This window comes from Cupressus sempervirens, chromosome 11 (genome assembly GCF_028749045.1).
Source record: "Cupressus sempervirens isolate cs-2001-9-10 chromosome 11, ASM2874904v1, whole genome shotgun sequence".
NCBI classification, from domain to species: domain Eukaryota; kingdom Viridiplantae; phylum Streptophyta; class Pinopsida; order Cupressales; family Cupressaceae; genus Cupressus; species Cupressus sempervirens.
The window spans coordinates 770,658,768-770,679,922 of NC_143128.1; the positions used below are offsets into that span (position 1 = coordinate 770,658,768).

The window sequence follows — 21,155 nt, forward strand, 5'->3', positions numbered from 1 at the left end:
GTTTTTAGCCCCAAAGAATTTATGAAGTATGTACAATACTTTCCTGATCAGTCACCACAATCTAACAAATTGGAAAAACCTAATTAATCCTTCGCTTATTTATAAAAAGAAAAATAAAGAGGCAAGGGACAAATGTAGATAGATCTCACCACTGATGGGGTGGACTAAATTAAATTTTGATGGAGCATCAAGAGGCAATCCTGGTATTGCTAGAATAGAATGTATAATTAATAATGATTTAGGTAGGTGGATCACCAAAAGGGCTAACTCCATAAGATCAACCACTAACAACCCTATTGAGCTAAAAGTTCTACAAGAAGGTCTCCAAATTTGCCTAAATCTAGGTGTATCAAAACTTATTATTGAAGGAGATTCATAGATTGTACTAAATGCCATTAGCAAAAGGAAGATGCCTAATTGGGTTTTAAACTCTAAACTAGAAGAAGTACTAAATATTATGGACAACTTTAAAGATATTCAGATTCTTCATATCTTCTGAAAAGGTAACAAAAAAGCAGATCAGCTAATAAATAAGGGTGCTGATGGTGAAAATATTTTAATATATAAGGAATAACAATGTAAATAGGAATCAAATAGCCATACTAATATAAAGGGATTAAGGAAAACTACTCTATTAGCAAAATTAGATTTGGAGGAGTAGTTACAGATTAAGGATACGTCCACATTACCTTTAGATATCTATTTCTACAAGGGTACAAAGGTTGGCCCAAGAATATACATACGTAAAATCTATATATTTAGTTGAATGCAACTTATAGTCGTTGGAACATTTGACCTGATAGTTATCATAACGATAGTGGGAGAAAATTTATAGCTATTAATCAAGAATTTGAAAGAATCAAAGGAAATATGAAAATAATTAATAAAAAAAGAAAGGTTTTAAAAAAATTAAAATAGTTAGATAATAACTCAAACATCTAGAAAAGGAACTCTATGTATGAATTAGGAATTAGTAAATCATATATATTAATTTGTATTCCTAATTTATTGCTCGGAGGCGTAGGTTTATTAGTACGTTTAGGGCTTTATGTCTCCCACGCTCTTATCATCATTATGTGACACTAGGCTAAATCTTATTACAGATTTATTCACTATCATTTAGTTGACATCAAACGATGATGGCAAACAATATAGTTGCTTATGGATCCTTAGTATGAGTTTTAGTTTTCTATTTATACTGACTAGGTATTTATGGCGTATATTGTCCTGTCCATGCTGAGTCTGTTTCTGTTAGTATAGGATACTATAGACTCAATTCTAAAGTATACAAATTCATAATATGCTAATTGATTTGGAATTAAATTGACATGTAAGGGCATGATTCTATTCGTTGTTAGGAAATTATTGATCATCGGATTGAAGCCACAACCTTAGACCTAAGTATAAGGCTTTTAAATAAAAAACAATTTTAATAGGGATTCAGATTAACTGACAAAATCTTAAACTAATCAACATTGTTAGGATCAAGTTTGTAATATAGGTGGATATTACGTTAGAATTTAAGTAAGAGCATTCTTAAAATGTACTACTAATTAGTAATCTTTGACATAATGTTAAATGAAAGAAACATAGGAATCTTCAGCCAGGAATTCAGGAATATTTAAATTGATATTTTTAATTAATAGTACTAATATTCATTTTGAGTTGCATTACTGATCAGCAGGTTAGCTAGGTGTTATCACTCCATCCAAGACTGAAAAAAGAGAGTCAACTATAAAGTATATATAGATTTGTTCAAAGCGATCACTCTCATCTCAGACATTGAAGAGTTCAAATGATCGTTATAAAGATCATTGGAGTTTGTATAATTCATAGGATGAACTAGTCATTTATATTGTACTCGACAACAAAGATTGGGAATTGGTAACTAGGATATGCCCCTTTTAATAATGTAATAATAAAGGACTATGGTCCCGAGCAAGACTGGAGGTTTTCTTCTCCATTATTTCATACCAGTGCCTGTTTGAACGGAGATACTCTGTTGTACTTTTATTTTTATGTTTATTAAATTAATATAATCAAAGGCTTCAGTCGTTTACCAATCAAAAAAATAAAAAATAAAAAATAAAAGATTAAACGATTAAATATTTAATATTATTTTATTTTAAATATTTAATTAATAATAATTAAATTAGAGTTGTATTTAAATAATCAGCTTTAATTACTATTATTAATTTAAATAATAAACTACGCTTTAAATAGTGTTTACACTAATTAATAAAGTGGAGGAAGAGAAAATAAAGAAATATTTTAATTAAAAAGTTATTTAAGTGTGCATGATATGATTAAATAATTAAAATAATAATTATTTAATAAAGTTAGTGGCTCATAAAATATGAGAGAATAGAAACACTAGTTAGAGTAATGGTTCTTTGTTAGGTGGTTGGTAGTTCATTTGAGACACACATGTTTTGGAGAGGACCAATTAGAATTGGAGAAAAATAATTGTTGAAAGCTTCAAAGGATTTAAATTTGCATGCATTCACAAATTGTCTTAGATTTTAACTACAATTTTGAGGTGGGGTTTGAAAACCCATTGTAGAATTTTATTGAAAGATTTGTCTACTTCATGTCTTCCTGGGTCCTTGCATAATGCTTATTAATTTATTGTATTGATTTTGCATAAAGAATTATGTTGTAGATTTTTAAAAAGAATATTGTTTAATCAATATAATTTGACTGGGAAAAATTATAGAAAATTATTATGATTGTATTATTTTAAAATCATTTCTAATATAAGAAAAATAAATAATAGAAAATTGGGAGAAAACAAAAAATTGAACTAAGCTTTCAACTTTAAATTGGTCATTAGAACCATGTGATTATTATGATTTTTCTAAATAGATTTAAATATTATTCTTACATCTAAAATAATTTAATTACAAAATTTATTGGGAAAGCAAAAGATTAATTGAGAGGAAAGCATGTTGTAACTAAACTTATACATGAATGTGAAAATAAATACACTAAAAATAAAAAACTAAGTATATTATGGGTGCATGATTTGAGAAATCAAAGGCATGCTAAAATACCTATTGCTTGTTAATTTTTATTTTATAAAAATATAATTTAATCTTCAGATTTATTTATTTTTTAAAAAGAAACTTTTTAGAGGCAAGAACCTACAACACAATGACAACTTGTGAGCCTCTCATGTGGAAGGTCTTGGATTTGAATTTGTTTAACACATAAAAATAATTAATTACAATAAATAACAATAATTAATCTAAGTTTCGACCGTTTACCGATAAAAAACACTTTTTAAAAATTATTAATTATTAATTTAAAAAATATATTTATTTTGAAAATAAATAAATAATTTTTAAATTTTTTTTAGTTAAAGTGACCTTTTAATGTCAAATTACTTTTAAAACTCTTAGTGGGGTATAACTTATTATATATCTATTAATGCAAGTAGAGTTACAAATTAATAAATATACAATTGTGATTTAATTACATTTTAAGAGAAGTTATAGTGGAGTTCATTATATATTCCTCTAGTTATGAACATTCAATATTATGAGAGAAATTGTAGTTAAGTTAATTAAAATTATTATTTCAAATTTGAGTTATCTCTAGTTGCATTATGAATTAAAAGAAAAGTAAATATTAATATTGGACTTAAATAGAAGTCAAATTAATATTTTAGAAATGAAATTGATATTAATATTTAATCTAATAATATACATTTATATTATTAATTAAATCATTTATGATTTAAGATTATTTAAATTAATAACATAGTAATATTTCATGATATTTTATATGCACAAAGAGATTTGACATTTAAATACATATTGATTTAAATACGTATATTAGCATAACAATTTATATTAACATGTATATTCTTACTTTATTTTTAAACACATCCTTATGACCCAAACTAAACAAGAGAAATTGATGGATTTAAATCATATGGCTAAAAATTATGTGTTTTCTTATATTCTATTTATAGTCTTGTGATGTTTATTTTCGTGATGATTTTCTTTATGGGTTGCTTAGTTGGCCAAGTTAGGATGTGCACCAGATGTGTTTTTGAGATTTCTTTTATAAGTATTTGACTGGATATCATGATGTGTTTTATGATTCAAATTGAGATTTATTTTATGAGATATCTTTTAATGAGCATTTATGAGAACTTGAGTTTTGAGAACCAATGTTAATTTTAGGTTTCCTATTAAGGAACCCAATTCGATCAGTATTACTTTTGTGGTATGAGATACAATTGTGGTTTGTGAGTTTTGGGAAGGTAGTCTATGTGCATATCTATGGGAGTGGTTGTCGGGGTAACTCATTGTAAGTTGTGTAACAAGTGATAACATAGTAATTTAAAATATTTAGACATGCATTAAAAAAGATAAGTTAGAGATATTGCCTCACCCATGTCTTGAGTGCTTGTATAGGCTAAGGATGAGAATGAGATGATACCTAGTGAGAGGTATGATTGGTTGTTTCTCATCTTCATGAGAGGGTATTCTAGTTCTACATGTGTCACACTGAGGGTTTGGGGTCCAGAGTGATCAGTCTAGGTTAACTCAACACTTGAGGATCTGAGGTCTATTGAGAGACTAGTCCAGGGTAATTCAAGTAGTTTGACCATGTGATGGCACTCCCTAGTATGTAGCCTGAGTCTCCTTCATGGTTTTTTTATATTTCCTCTAGTGGTGTACTTGTTGGATATTACTTTTGATGGTGTATTTATTGTGAGTTTTTACTTATTGATTGGATGTCACTTATTATTGATGTTAGAAGTTGTAATCTTTCCTTGGTATATTTATAAACCAAGGTTAGACCTTCTTTCTTTATTGTTATAATATATTAGGATATAAGCCAAGGTATCCTAATATATTTCTTTTTTGTCCTTTTTCTACTACATTGTATTTTGTCCTCTAGTGGAATATGTGAGGACAAATATTTATTGTAATTTGTAATTTAGATTATTCCTCCTTAAGAGGAATCTCACACTTGGCCTCACACACTTATGAATGGTGGCATTCATAGACATGGGAGTTACATTCTAACTCCTCTCTCTCATCTCTATTTAAGAGATGACCCTCTTCTCTCATTTCACAATGAAGTTTTCTTCCTCTTCTTAAATATTGTATGAGCAATTGCTCTCTTGCTCTCTCTCTTCCTTCTTAGGCTTTTCATGCCTCATTCATAATGCCACAAGGGGTTTTCTTTGCTTTCCCCTTTCCAAATATCTTGTCTCATGATGTTGGAGCTTGAAGCTTTCTCTCTCCTATTTTATGGTAATATCTTTTCATGCATTTACTCACTTAGATTCTTTCCTGGTATTGCTTATTTACATATTTCTTTTTCTATTTCTAACATGGTATCAGAGCATTTTAAGCCTTGTTTTGAGTGTTTGCATGAAGGTACGATTCGAAGGATACTCTTGAGAGAGATTTCACTAATTTCTTCTTTAATCCTTTTAAGATGGACGAAATTGATTTTTTTTGGGTTTGGCTGGTTTAACGCCAAACTTGATTAACTTCTGTTTGCTCTAATTTGTGTAGGTTACTTCTTATTTTATATTAGTTTTCATCTAACCCCCTTTGGCAGGCTTGCCGCCAAAAGGTTTCTCTATCTAGATATCAATTTTTTTTTTACTCTTGTTTTGTCTAATCTATTTTGTTTTTGGTTATAACATTTACTTACGAGGGCAAAAATTCACACTAAAGTGAGAGAAAATAAAGGGGGAGGAGCGTTGAAAAATCAAACCCTTTCTATTCGTTTCTTTCGGCTCGTAAACCCTCTCTATCCTTACAAATCCATAAAATATAGAAAGCGAGACCAATTTTTTTTCATGATGTTGCAGATCGGCTACCCTTGAGTAGTTCATATCGACAGTTTTGCTATTTATTTTGAAGTTTTTTTCTTAGTTCTGGGCTATTTTTTAGCCAATGGTTTAGCGCAAATCTGCATCTGGGTTTTGTTCCGCAGGGTGAAATACCAGGTGGGTCGTTGCCGTAAACATTGATTTCGAAAGGATTTCCCAGCTGGGTATTGCTAAGAATTCTCGAGGTTTAGGGTTGAAATTTTTAATATCTTGAGATAATGTTTCTGTTCGATTGGTTTTATGACATTCTGGCTTCCCTAGGCCTCTGGCAGGAAGAGGAAGCCTTTCACGCATCTCGTGTAGAGATCCAAGGCGATCTCTTTGTTTTGGATTTTGGATTTTGGATCTGTGGTCATGGGGAGATGGCAAGGTTGAGGAGGTTTTTGGAGAAGTACAGAGAGAGCTCTGCAAGATATGTCCATTCTCTGTTTCGTCTTCATCTCTATTTTCTGCTGGTTGTTCTTTGCTCAGACCTGTTCAGGAGCTCCATCTCAGGTTTCAAATCATGGTGGTCGAGGAGGAAGGCACGAATTATCGCAAGGGATGTTTCTTACAAGCCCGACTGCTTCTTACCACACTTCTCCCGCCTCTTCTTCTTTCCCCAGCTCGACGCCTTCATACCACGCTGTCCCGCCTCTTCTTCATTCCTTGTTCAAGTCGCGTAGCAAGGCTGAGGAGGCTGAAGGTCGGAGAAGACGGACCAATCTCGACTCCCGGTGAATCATCCTAATTAATGTTTTTTTTTGTTTGTTCAGCATTCCATTCTTTTGTTTCTTCCTTTTCGTATATGGCATTGTTGTGACTCGCAATGCTTTCTTCTTATCATGACCACTTAGTTCCTTTGATTTGGCCTCAGAGATCTGTTTCCTAACATGCATGTCAGAAGCTGTCTCTAGATTCTCACTGAGCTTTTTCTGTTTCGCCACTTCTGTTAAAGATGTTGGCTTCTTGGGTGAGACACTTCCATCGGAGCCAAAAGATATTTGACTTATTATTCCTGCAGCTTGCTGGTAATGTTTTATAGCAGCCTGGTCTGGAGTAGACTTGTGGTTCACAGAATCAGATGCATCATTTGGATTCTCGCTATTAAATATTCCACTCCCATTCATTTCTCTCCACTTTGAGTTTGAGCACGATCTTCTCTTTAGAAATTCTTCTTCTTGTTCAGGAGTCACTTGTTCGTTGAACGAAATTGAGCTGATACCACCTGCAGGCTGACGATTGTGAAGGAAAGAAGACTATATTAAGGCACGAGCACGAATTTTTAATGATACCGGCTCAGGGGATTTAGGAACATCAGATGAAGATGATTTTGCTTCAGCAGATTATGAGCAGTGCTATTCCCTGAGAGTTCCAAGTCTCGAGGGATAGCATACCAAAGATCAACTTCAAAATATTCATACAAAAGTCTTGACTGATTGTTCCTCTAGAGTGGGTTTGACTAGTTCTTCTAAAGGAGACAGGGAGCCTTCTAGTAGGGTAAAATCTAACAACAATAAAGTAGCTATATTTTGAGATCGTGAGACAGATCGAAAAGACCCAGAATTTGATCGAAGTTATGATAGGTACAATCAACGACATGAACCTGGGTTTGGCTTAAACTTAGGACCATTCAATATGCAGGCGTTGTATCCTCCAATTGTTAATTGTAGCACTAAATTTCCTCAGTTAGGGGCAACACACAGAGCACAGGTTCATATGGAACCACAGGCACATCCACTCCAACCACATACCCTTGGCCCATGGGTAGCTCCTCCAAATACAATGGGCTATGTTCCTCCAGATGCTATGATGAGGCCTTTCAATCCTGGTCACATGGGTGCACATTCTGCATCTGCTGTGTATTTACAATCTACACAATTTGCTTGTCCAAATCCCACAATGTGCTATATGCATCCTCATGAATGGTTCCAGCAGCCTTTTGCTCGTCCTCATCTTCAGTAGCAGCCTGAAGCATGTTATGGCCAAGCCCGGCGCCACTAAGGCTCTGGGTCTTGCCTGCACCTGTCAACTGTTCATGAAGAAAATAGAAATGCTTTGAAGGATTGACTTAAGATATTGTCATAGACTTCAGTTTTTACTGCAGTTTGGCATGGAAATGCAGGCAGAAATAGAGGGGCATTATGGAAAATGCATTCAAATATATTTGACTTTGAGCCTACTATTTAGTACAAGGTAGGGACTCTCCTGCTAATCTATTACTCTGGTGCCCTTCAGTTCTAATATGTTGGGGCATTGTATTCTGAAGGTGATGCTGTTGACTATAGATTTCTAATATGGCTTAGGATAATATGAAATCACGTAATTTTAGTTAGATGACAATTGCTTTGTTACATTTCTTCTCGCGGGCGTTTCCGGGTTTCTGCTGTTGTTAGCACCCTATTTTTTTTTGGAAAAATCCACTGCACAGGCCCCTTCGTTTTACTACTGCCACTGTTTCAGTGATATATACATGATGCAGATGTTCAGTTGCAAGAGCCAGAGCGTTAGGCTCGGTTCCTTGTTGAAGCTCTTAACCCCATCTGTTTAGGAAATTTGTATATCGGATCAAAACCCCGTCTTTCATGAGTTCTACAATACCCTTATAAGTGGTGCAGAGTTGGTTAAAAATGCGAGGGTATTAGCACTCTTAACCTGCCTCTCAATTATAGGCATGCTTCGCAACTTACAAAGCTTCAAAAGAAGATTGAAGGTTTTTTGGCTGCAAGTTGACCCAATGCTTTTAATGTTGTAATTTAACATACATGGGCTAATTATAGCACTGAATGAGTGAGTAATGTTTTTTTTGTCTTTTCTTGCAAGATTCTTTCTTTTTTTAGCTCTTGACAGAGGCATCATTTATTTTTTATCATTTCCTTTTGTCAATCTATTTTTGGCATTTTATCATTCATTGTCAAATAGCTCCAACACAAGTGCAATATTTTACTTTAAATCTCTCTTACTACTATACATGGTTTTAAGTAAGAAAAGGGAGAAGTTTAAGCAGGATTTTTCTTTTTGAGAAATTTTCTTAGAATTAAAAATTAAAACTAATCAAAGTTTTATTTTTATTTTTAACATAAAAAGTTAAGTTTTTTTAAATATCCTCATTTATAATTCATTTTTTGAGGATTCTTGTCTTTGATGGTGGGCCCATCCTTTCTATCTTCTCACTTGTGTTCACTTTGCATGGAGATTTTAACTGATAACTTATGCTTATTGCTCTTCTAAATACTTTTTTTTATCTCAATTATTCAAGTTTATGAGTATCTTACACTATTGCCTTCATTATTTAATGATTTGAGTTAATTGATCTATCTGGACATGGTTGCAGTTTTATGCTTTTATAGCATTGTTCTATGCCCATGTTGGTACCTTTGATATACATGATTTATATGATATTTTGAGTTGCACAGGGAGCCAATTTTTTCAAGGATAACTGTGTAGGTCCCCTCAGTATAACTGATACATAGTTTCCTTATCTGGCTCATGGAGTATCCCTTCATCCTATATTGGTGTGCACTCATTTTATATGGAGTTTCCCTCCATTTGGTTCTATTTATTCCACTTTGAAAGATTAATATTTACATGGATTTTCCCTCCATTTGATTCTATATGCTCTACTTTGAAAGGTTGATATTTATGGAGTTTCTCTCCATGTTGTTCCATTTTTGTTCCTCAGTGCGAGGATGATATTTTATGGGGATTTCCCATTTCAATCTCTTTATCTCCTTAGTGTATGCTCCTAGTTTTGATTTAATCATGGTATGACTTCCTACACTTTGCTCATTTTTGAGTGTATAGGTGACGAGGCTACCATATCTTGGAGCACTCCTATATTGGAGACTTTATTTGAGAAAGTTGTTTTGACCCATGTTGATCTTTTTCCTCATGGAAATGATGTTGCTTGTCCATGATGGATTTCTTATTTGAAGGCAATATGTTGTTACTCCTCATAAACCCTTTCGTTGGTCCACTTCAGCTATAATTCTTGGAAAAACTGTAACTTGAATTATTTAGTGCTTGAGGCACATGTTCTACTTATTTATTATTGTCTCTCTTATATTCCTTTGATAAATATACAATGTGATAATGTTCTGCATTCTTTATTGCCTAGATCGTGGGTCATGTAGGTGATGGAGTCGTGACCCATTCACTTATAATGGGATGACTCATTAATGGATTGTCTATATCCATGTGATTGACGCAATGTTGATGTAGGTTTCATTAGTTGGCCTTGTCTGTGGTCATTTGTGCATTAGTATGTTTCTTTCATGAGAGATTTATTGCATAAAGATTGGTCATTTTGACCCATATTATGATCATTTTTGAGCTTATGACTTATTTTAGATATCATGTTAACTCCATTGCATGTTGGTGAACACATTCATTTATTCTCATCTCTCTTAGTTCCTCCTTGATTAAATTATTATAACTTCATTTTTTTTACTAACTTGTCCATTCAATGTAATTCTACTTGTGGATAGTTGTCTTGTTTTTTGTTCTTTGTTTTTTTTTCAGGTGATCCATCAAGGAACCTTCTTGATTTTTCAAATATGAAGATCTGCCTATGCTTCCACTTGATCACATTCAAAGGACTCATGTACTTCTCTTGGATCTACAAATGTTCCATATGGCCTCAAGACAATCAAATTACTTCATATTGAAGATTAAGTTGCAGATTTTTGTAAATTATGGGTTTAATACCCTTTGATGTAATTTCCCCAAGTAAAGATTAAAGGGGGGTGTTAGAAGTTGTAATCTTTCCTTGGTATATTTATAAACCAAGGTTAGACCTTCTTTCTTTATTGTTGTAATATATTAGGATATAAGCCAAGGTATCCTAATATATTTCATTTTTGTCCTTTTTCCACTACATTGTATTTTGTCCTCTAGTGGAATATGTGAGGACAAATATTTATTGTAATTTGTAATTTAGATTATTCCTCCTTAAGAGGAATCTCACACTTGGCCTCACACACTTATGAATGGTGGCATTCATAGACATGGGAGTTACATTCTAACTCCTCTCTCTCATCTCTATTTAAGAGATGACCCTCTTCTCTCATTTCACAATGAGGTTTTCTTCCTTTTCTCAAATATTGTATGAGTGATTGCTCTCTTGCTCTCTCTCTTCCTTCTTAGGCTTTTCATGCCTCATTCATAATGTCACAAGGGGTTTTCTTTGCTTTCCCCTTTCCAAATATCTTATCTCATGATGTTGGAGCTTGAAGCTTTCTCTCTCCTATTTTATGGTAATATCTTTTCATGCATTTAATCACTTAGATTCTTTCCTGGTATTGCTTATTTACATATTTCTTTTTCCATTTCTAACAATTGACAATTGACTTTTATTGATGAGTGTCATCTATTTATTGGTGGTGTACTTGTTGTTGAATGTTCTTATTGTTGGTGATTTACTTTTATTGATGACAATTGTTATCTATTGATTATTTTTCTTAGACATGTGGGCTTTGACTTAAGGTGAATACCTTTCATTGACTTTATCTTGATTTGATATTGTATGGTATTTGGTATCTGGATGTTGACTTGGTGTGTGATGTTGGTATTGGAATGAGCATCTTTCAAATTTTCTATCTCTTCTTGAGTAGTTTATGTTATCCTTGAGGTAGATTTGGCTATTAGGATTCCTTACCTAGGATTGTTTTATGTTTGATTAGATGTATGTGGATCACTTATTATCTTCCCTACATGGTGGGAGTGGAAGCCTGATTAGGTGACCACACGGTCGGAGGTAGTGTCTTCTCACCATTTGGGTCCCCCTCAGTTTGACAGATGTTCGATGTTCATGGATGTAGTTGTACCATTATCATTCTTATTCTTATCTCAGAAACTTCTATTAATTTGATGTATGTATGTTATCATGTATTTTGAGATCCTGCTAGATATTGTATTGTATATTAATGTACTTGTATATATTCTCACATACCCTGCAACATGTGAAGTGGATGTGTTATCATTGTTTTAGTTGTATTCATGCATTTTCTTATGAGATGATCTATCTATTATTTCTTTATGATCATGAACATGTACTTGAGACTTAAACTAATGAATATAAACTTCTTACATGTAACTCAATGTGAAGGAACCCCTGAGGAATAAAAAATTGTATTTGTAATTGCTTATGTGTACTTGATGTGTACATGTATATTGCTTCTACATTGTTATCTTGTGTGTTTAAACTTTTTTAAAAATATGTTCAGTAAACATTGAATCATGATAGGTTATTTCTCTTGGGTTCCCAAGCATGGCGTTATAGAGGATGATAAACAAATGATGGAAGAAGATAAGAGTCAAATCACTATAAGACTAGATGCAAAAGATGAAGAAATCATAAGGTTGACACATAATCATTATGATATGGTAAATCAAGTGCTCGGTGAAAATCATGAGATTGGTAGGAAGATGGAAGAGGTTGTTGAGTTAAGAACTAAGAATAAGAAACTTAAGAGTGAACTCAAGTCTGAGAAAGAAATCATTGAGAAAATGAAAAGAGCGGTAAAACGTATCAAGATACTAGGGGAACAACTTAGATGATAGAGGAAACTGAGATATACATCTGGACTAGGCTATACCAAACATTCTATTGCCAAGTAAGGAGAATATTCAAAGCAAGCTAAACAATAGAGTGTGTAAACCAATCCAAAGACAAATAAGCCTATGTGTTATCACTCTGGAAAGCCTAGACACACAATAAATGTTTGTAGGAGAAAAACTGGTAAGATCAATATTATTCCCAAGTTTGATGGCTATTGTTATCATTGCAACAAGTATGGTCACCGAGCATGTAAATGTAGATCTAAGTTCTATCAGTCCCCTAAGAAGTATGCATTTAATGGTTACTACTATACTTGCAACAAGTTTGGACACAAGTGACAAGAATGCAGATCAACAAATAAATTCTAACCAGAACTGAGAAAGAAGGGTAACACAATCAATTAGGATTACAATACATTGTATTCTTGCACTTCATGTGGAAAGTATGGTCATATTGCTACTAATTGTATGAGATTACATTCTAGAGACATATCTGGCAATTGGAAGAACTCTACAATGGCATGTTATCATTCTCACAAGGCCAATCACTTAAGAAAGAAGTGTAGAAATCAAAGGTCAACACCTAAAGAGGAAGATCCAAAAGAAAAAGGAAAAGTCAATGTGGATGAAATTCGTGAAAAGAGGAATAAGACATGGAGAAAGAAGTCATAAGAGAATGAGACATCAAATGCAACTGATGGTGACACCTCATCCCATGGATTGGGTGAAACCTCTACTTCTAACTAAGCCTTAGAATAAGGTAAGGAACTACACTATTATTGATATATCTTACATCAGTTCCTAGAATATAATGGAAGGAAGTCCATATATGCATAATATCTAGTGCATGAGGACAATTCATGAAGTTTGGAAATTTTGTGAGTTGGCAAGTCATACCGAGTTGGTTAGTTACTTGAAGCTAATAGTGTTGACTAAGCAAGTAAAATTGAAAGGATAAACGATATGTTACCCAAGTTTGAGACAAATCTACTACCTTAACTAAATAAGTGATGGAAATGGAGCATGACCAAGCAATCAAGTGGTAATCGAGTTTATTACAGACAATAGAACATGGGGTACAAAGAATTTAATCTATCCTAATGCATAGTTAAAAGGCAACGTTTGCATATTTAATGGGAAATTGTATTTCATTTTGTTTACCTTGTATTTCGAGAGCATAGAGTGAATTTTAGAAATTTGTGAGCATGAAAGAATTCATAAGCTTGAGAGTGCATAATTTGTGAAGAACCAACATGCAAAGAGAAATTGGTTGTAAACCAAGTGAAGGGAGAAGTGTTTTATCTACCAAAATGCTAACCTATGAAGATGGCTTTGAGATCTACAGCTATGAAGATGAATTTGGAGGTAAATTGAGTGAAGCTGATCCAAAATGAGACATGTGAAGAAACCAAGTACACATTATACCCAAAAGTTGCTACAAAAATAGATAAGGTGGGTGCATTGTCTATTATTCCACTAGGGGTTTTGTTGGTAAATAATATTCATTCATGTTATCACTACAAAATTGGTGATTTTGAGCTCCAAGAAGTGTATGATGAATTGTGTGCAGATTGGAAACTGAAAGATGAGTTAAAACACTCGGAGACCAAAGGTCTCACACATGTCCTTCATTTACCAAAGGAATTTAAAGTTGATTGGATTCATATAGTTTGAGTGTATAACATGAAAATGTGGTTGGATGAGCCAATCAAAATTACTAGGGATGTAATACATATGGTCACTGGTTATCCAATTACTGTTAAAGTAAAGATAGTCTAAACTACTCCTAGAAAGGAAATTGAGAAAAATACCAAACCTTAGTAGGACCAATAAGGTTAGAAAGTGAGCACAATTATAAATTTGGAGTTATAATTTGGAGTCTATGTGGTGGTGTACAAATTCTTTCAATCAAGCAAACCCAATAATATGCCATGCATGGTTGTTGGCATGGGATACAAAAATTGTGAAGAGGGGTCACAAGTATGAAATCATTGAGCTGTAGCTAAGACAACTGGTAAAGAACATGAAGACCATTAGAGTTGCAAGGTCCAATACTTGAAAATCTGGTTCACTATTGGTGTGCATTTTCTTTAATATGAAAAATTATTTTCCCTCTATTGGTCAAGTAAATTGGAGGATAGACACTCTAGTCATTTATCAAATAAATGATTTTATTTGGACATTAGGAAATAACTTTGATAGTGTTTTTGATAAGGTAAACAGGTTTTAAGGGGTCCTGAAACCCAAAAGTTTAACAACAAGAAAGGCTGAAAATAAGCGAAAAATCGCCCAGCCAAATCATAATCCTTACGGCTGAAAATAAGCCCAAAGGCCCAGCCCAAAACAGCTGCCCACTAAAAAGGCCAGAGAACCAACCAGAAAAAACGGAGACCAGACAAAAAGCCAAAGCTAGGAGAAACAAAAACCAAAGGACAGAGACCAAACCTAGCAGACTACTTCTCCATCTCGAGCATGGTCTGGGCAGCTTCGACGCACTCTTGTTGCTCTTCTACCTTATGATCCTGGGCGTTCATCAAATCCTGCTCCATAGTGCTGTCCTTGGCTTTATCCACATCCAGCCTATCTTTGTCTCTGTTCTGTTTATCATCTTCCTCCATCTGGTTCCTGTCTTTGAGATTATCCAAGAGAGAGAGGATGTTGTCGTTGATCGAAGCGAGGAGGGAGATCATTTGACTAGCCAGGTTGTGATTGTAGTTCTCAATATTTTTTACTCTCCTCTCCATCAGAGTCTCCCAGCTATTCCGGTCGCCTTGGCTTTCAGCACCTGTCTTGCTCTTGATTTTTTCCATTTGGGAAACCCTATCTCTGACATCCTCAAGCTCATGGAAAAGCCATTTAATTGATCTGAAGTTGTCGATCATGCTATTGCGGGCATTGTTCAACAGATTCATACCCGTTTCTCTTGCATTATCAGAAATAGCCACCATAGCCGGGTCAATTAGCTCATTGAGTCTAGGCTTCTCGAGGTCGTCCACCAGGAGTTGGGGGTTCATCGCCTCTCTGTAAATTCCCATAGTGGCCGTTCTCACATTGAAGTTCTTCCAAGCCTTCCTTCTATTATTAACTTGCACTTCCCCCTCAATCTGTCCAGAGTTGTCATTTTCCTCCAAAGGAGGCTGAGGATGTATAGGGGAGAGGGGAATGGGCAGAGAATCCTTTCCCTGACTGCTGGAGTGCTCCATGCTCTCTCCTTCCCTCGTCTGTCTTTTTCTCAGTTTCTCCTCATCCAGCTCCTCCTTCAAAACCTTGTCAGAATCATCAGTATCCATTTCCTCCTCCTCCTCAGCAGAGCCAATTTTAGCTGGGGTATAACCTTTAGGGCTTTTTTTGCTGGGTAATTTGATAGAGGGGTAATCCTTCTTATGGCTTTTAGTCTTCTTACCTGAATGCTCAAAAACCTCATCAGAGCTGATGCTCTCGACATCGTCAGAATCTGAGGAAAAATTGGAGCTGCTCTTGTCAACATCCGCCCCCTGGATAGGGTTTTTGCTAATGGTTTGAGCATGGAAATGCTCATGAATCAGAAGCAGAAGACCCTCATGCAGTGTCGGGTTGACGGTAGCTTTCTTTTTAAAACTAGAAATGGCCTTGTTCATCGAGTTAAAAAGATAATACAGGAAGGAGATCTTACTACCATGCCGAAAATGATTCAGAATCACAAAATGGTGAGTCCTAACCCTATCAAACCTGGGGTCTAGGGTTATATATTCAATGACAGCGTAGAGAACATACCTCCAGAGCTTCTTTATAGTATCCGTTACAAAAAACGTCTCTTTCTTGCCCAGCTTGTTCAGCTCTTCAGTGTTTTTCACAAAATCCTTGATAGCATTAGAAGACATCTTCTTGTCTCTGAAAAATTTATGCCCCTCCATCGGAATCCCCGTGACTTCAGCAACCACATCCTCAGTAATTTGAAAGTAGACCCCGTTCACCTTAACCTTACCATTATTCCACAAATTCACCATACTGTTAGTGATCTCAGGATCCAAGCCATGAAGTTTCTCGAAGAAATTAGTAACCCCACCCTTTTCCAGCTCTCTCCAAACTTTGGCCTTGTTCTTCCACTTCTGAACTTCCCCCACTGGCTCCTTTCTGCTCCTCTCACCCGTCACGTTTACCTGATCAACTTCCACAATTCTCATGAACTCTGATCTGTGCAAGTTATTTGCATTCGAAAAAATGGTGATGTTTCTTTTATGATACCCATGAATGAACCCCTTTCTGAAAATAATGGTATCGTCCTTTCGAACGTGTCGAAAAGTCAGAGGAAACCCCTTTTGTTGGTGCAAATCACGATGCCAATAATGGCACTTACCATTTATTAAGCAATCTTTATTATCCATAATTGCATTGGATTTGAGCCGTCCTTCCCAAGATATTATCTTGGTCGATGAGCAACTTTGCCTCCGCCAAAAAATATTTTCCGGCATGCCAGGACAGATTATTGGTGGCGTTAACCCCTTTATTAGCAAACCAATCAGCGACTGGGTTTGCCTCTCTGTAAACATGAGTGACGTGGACCTTATCGAACTTTGTGAGAGTGGCGCAAGTCTCAGCAATTATGTTCGCAATCGTCCACGAGGGAGGGGAAATACCATTAATGGTATTAATAATGTTTTTGGAGTCCCCCTCAAGCCAGAGTTTAGTAATCCCGGCTTCAAAAGCCAACTTGACCACCTTACTCGCTGCTCTTGCTTCAGCCAGATGAATAGTCTGGATTCCCAGCGGGGAAGAAAAGGCAGCTATTCCCTCCCCATAGCTATTTCTTATGATTCCACCGCAGCCTGAAGGGCCTGGGTTACCCTTGGAGGCCCCATCAAAGTTGGCTTTTGACCAACCATTTGGGGGGAGAAGCCAGCTAGCATCCTGCCTTTTGAGGTTCCTGTCTTTTTCTTTAGCTATCTTTCTGTCCCCTTCTTCTTCTTCTTCCTCCTTCAGCACTTGGAGATTTTCCTTTATATTCTTCGAGACCTTCCTGCCAAGGATTATAGCCGGCTCCTCTCTGTCTCTAAATATTCTATTATTCCTTTCCTTCCAGATTCCCCAGCAAAAATGGGGTAAAATCCAGTCCGAGTGATCCTGCCGACCAGCAATCTTACAAAGACCTTTCCACTGATGGAAAAAATCCATGAGATTATCCGGTTTGCACCAGAGGGTTTCATTATCATGTGTGATGACATTCCATACCTCCCTGGCATAGTCACATAAGATGAAAATGTGATTTCCGGTCTCAGCCTGATTCTTACACAAGGGACATCTACTGGGCATAACATGTCCTCGCTTCATGAGATTGTCATGAGTAAGGATTTTGTTCTGAAGAGCCAGCCAGTAAAAAATGTTGATCTTTGGAGTGAGACCCGGAATCCAAGCCTCCGCCCAAGGGGCCTTCTCTTTTAAGCTCCAAAGGGAATTATAGCCTGAGGCAACAGAGTATCTTCCATTGGGATTATCCCTCCAGACCAGCTCATCCCCCAAATTGATAGGAATCATGGAATTGAGCATAAGCATTATAGGAGTCAAGTCCTCAGAGATGAGGGATAGGTCACTCCATTCTTGGCCATTCCAATAATCACAAACTTTGGACCCAATTTGATCAGTACAAGCTTGCATCCATCTCTCAAAAACAGGGTTATTGATAAGTGGATCTTGGGAAAGCCATCTATCCGACCAGAACTAGATGTCCTTCCCATTTCCCAATTTCCATGATATCCTGGCCTTAGCCAGGTCCCTGGCTTTCATGATCCCATTCCAAATGTTCAATCCTTTTGGGATATCTTCATTAAAAAGGGTGAAAGGAAGAGTGGGTCTTCTAAGGTACTTGTTTACCAGGGTGTCCCTCCATTCCCCGATGCTACTAAAAATCTGCCATATTTGTTTAGCTAGGAGAGCCTTATTGAGGTGAGTGATCTTTCTAATGCCCAGACCTCCGTACCTCATAGGGAGGCAAACCTTCTCCCAAGAAACAAGAGGATATCTTTTCTTCCCTTCATTACCATTCCAGAGGAAGTCTCTCTGGATTTTCTCCATTCTTTCAGCTATTTTCCCCGGAATTCCAAAGAGGCTCAGGGCGTAGATTGGCAGATTTTGAAGAGAAGATTTGACTAAGAGGCATTTCCCCGCTTGACTAAGAGAGACCCCTTTCCAACCAGCCATCTTACTGTTGAATCTGTCCAAAATATCATTCCAAAAAGACTCCAGGGGAGAGGATCCCAAGGGAAGACCAAGATAGGTAGAGGGGAAAGAGCCTACCCCACAACCCAGAATCCTGGCAATTTTACTTTGTCTAAACTCAGAGGTGTTGATGAAAAAGAGCGAGCTTTTGTTCCAATTAATCAGCTGACCCATCCCACTGGAGTAAGTATCAAGAATCTTCTTTAGGGCTCTGGCCTCTTTGACAGAAGCTTCCCCCCCCAAGATAGTATCGTCAACAAATTGCTGATGAGTGAAGGGAACGCAATTAGAAGAGGGAAGGATCCCTTTCGCCCATTTTGTTCATCATTTTAGCTGAATGCTTAGGAAGGTTTATAGACTGTAGAAAGCGTGAGGCTTGTATCAAAGGGTATCCCCATTGGAAAAGGGAACAATAAGAATTACCAAGCCTTCACAACCACAAATAAAAACTTATCAAAAGAGGAAAGAGGCACTTGAGTCCATAAGTAAATCAGGTAAGAAGCCCACATAGAGAAGAAAAAAATTGATTGCAAGAGATGATGATGAAGGAGAGGATAGTGAGAGGAAAAAGTTAGATGAAAAAGGACATTCAAGAGTTTTTGCACCTAAAAGAACCAACACCATAGATGTAATAACCAAGAGCATAAAAAATGGTAGGGATTTATCTACATTTAAATACTACAATTACGAATCTATGAGTGAAGAGAACAAGAAAAAGATTGAAGATGTTGCGACAGTCATGATGACTAGGATCAAATATACACCTTTGGAAATTGGAAATCAAATCCTTGATGACTTATATCAAAGAATTGATAGTCGGTATAAACTTTGATAGTGTTATGACTAAGTATTTTGAGAATTTTAGAGAAACGATGCATCAAAGGTTTAGAATTCCCCCACACCCGGAGGAAAAATTTCATCATGATATTTGTTTTCTGATTAACATTGACAACACACTGGTGAAAGACGTGAATCCTAGGGTTACATGGATTGCACCTATGAATTATGAGATCAATATAGATTAGGCCACCAAGTACATTGAAGCTCTATTGAATGAGTTGGTTGATAAAGATACACAACCATTTGGAACTTCTAAAGAGGCAAAGGAAAAGATTAAAATGGATATTTTTACTCCCAAGATATTCAAGAAACTAAGAAGATGATTAATAATTTGGAGATTAAACTTGGTATAAGAGAAGTTAATCATCCCTTAATGATCATCGATGGAAATGGTGAAGGTATTGATGATGAAGAGAATAAAGGAAAGGCTATTTTTTTTGTTGAGCCACAATCCAAGAAAGGAAAGAAAAGACCTTTGGCAATGCCAACAAGCCCAAAGAATACAAGCTCAAGGACCCATACAACAAAAAATGTAGTATCCCCATTGGAAAAGGGAACAATAAGAATTACCAAGCCTTCACAACCACAAATAAAAACTTATCAAAAGAGGAAAGAGGCACTTGAGTCCACAAGTAAATCAGGTAAGAAGCCCACATAGAGAAGAAAAAAATTGATTGCAAGAGATGATGATGAAGGAGAGGATAGTGAGAGGAAAAAGTTAGATGAAAAAGGACATTCAAGAGTTTTTGCACCTAAAAGAACCAACACCATAGATGTAATAACCAAGAGCATAAAAAATGGTAGGGATTTATCTACATTTAAATACTACAATTACGAATCTATGAGTGAAGAGAACAAGAAAAAGATTGAAGATGTTGCGACAGTCATGATGACTAGGATTAAATATACACCTTTGGAAATTGGAAATCAAATCCCTGATGACTTATATCAAAGAATTGATAGTCGGTGGAAATATGCTCTAAGGATTGAGAAGGAAATGTGAGGAAGAATACTGGCTACTCTTAAGCCAAATTTTAGTCTTGATTATTGTTGCCCCCACTTTTGTTCTTCACATGTTAAAAAAAAATGAACCTTAGATGTCAAGTTAAAAGTGGTATTCTTATGATTATTTTATGACGAGTCTAGGTCTAGTTTTCCTTAGGCTAGGAGGTCTTTATCGAGTTTTTTCTCATCTATTTTCTCTTTTGGTGAATTGGGTGGGTTGTCTTAAATTTGTGTCTTGTAATGGGTAAGTTTAGTACCTAACTTGATAAAGATCATATTTTACTCACTCACGACATGATGCACTTCTTTGAGGATGAAATTCAAATTCCTGGTCTTCATATTGTAACTCTTATAGGAATTTCTTATCTACCTTCTCATTGACGGGTTTCAGCCCATAAAGGTAGATTTTCTAATCAAATATGGAGGAGATAGCATAAGCTTTTAGATATGTTCAATCTGTTTGATAATGGTGAAAGAACCTAATCAAAGGTTCTTTCACCATTATCAAACAGATTGAACATATCTATGAAGGTTAAAGGTTTTTAGGTAGTTAGGTTTTTAGATTAATCATGAGTAATTAGGTAGTTAGGTTTTTAGATTAATCATGGGTAATTAGGTAGTTAAAGGTTTTTATGTTGCGAAACTACGAAGGGTACATAATAGTTAGAATCTTATGCTATCACATGGTCATGAGGAGTTAAAGTTAATTTCGAGTTTA

The 21,155-nt window shown here is 35.5% G+C and overlaps 1 protein-coding gene across 1 annotated transcript; it reads right to left on the reverse strand.

Moving 5' to 3' along the window:
* Window positions 1-6,504: 6,504 nt before the first annotated feature.
* Window positions 6,505-7,095, reverse strand: LOC149531882 (uncharacterized). Its single transcript, XM_089808408.1, has one exon. The coding sequence runs from the start codon at window positions 6,970-6,972 to the stop codon at window positions 6,505-6,507; it is 468 nt and encodes a 155-aa protein (XP_089664534.1). The 5' UTR covers window positions 6,973-7,095.
* Window positions 7,096-21,155: the final 14,060 nt, after the last annotated feature.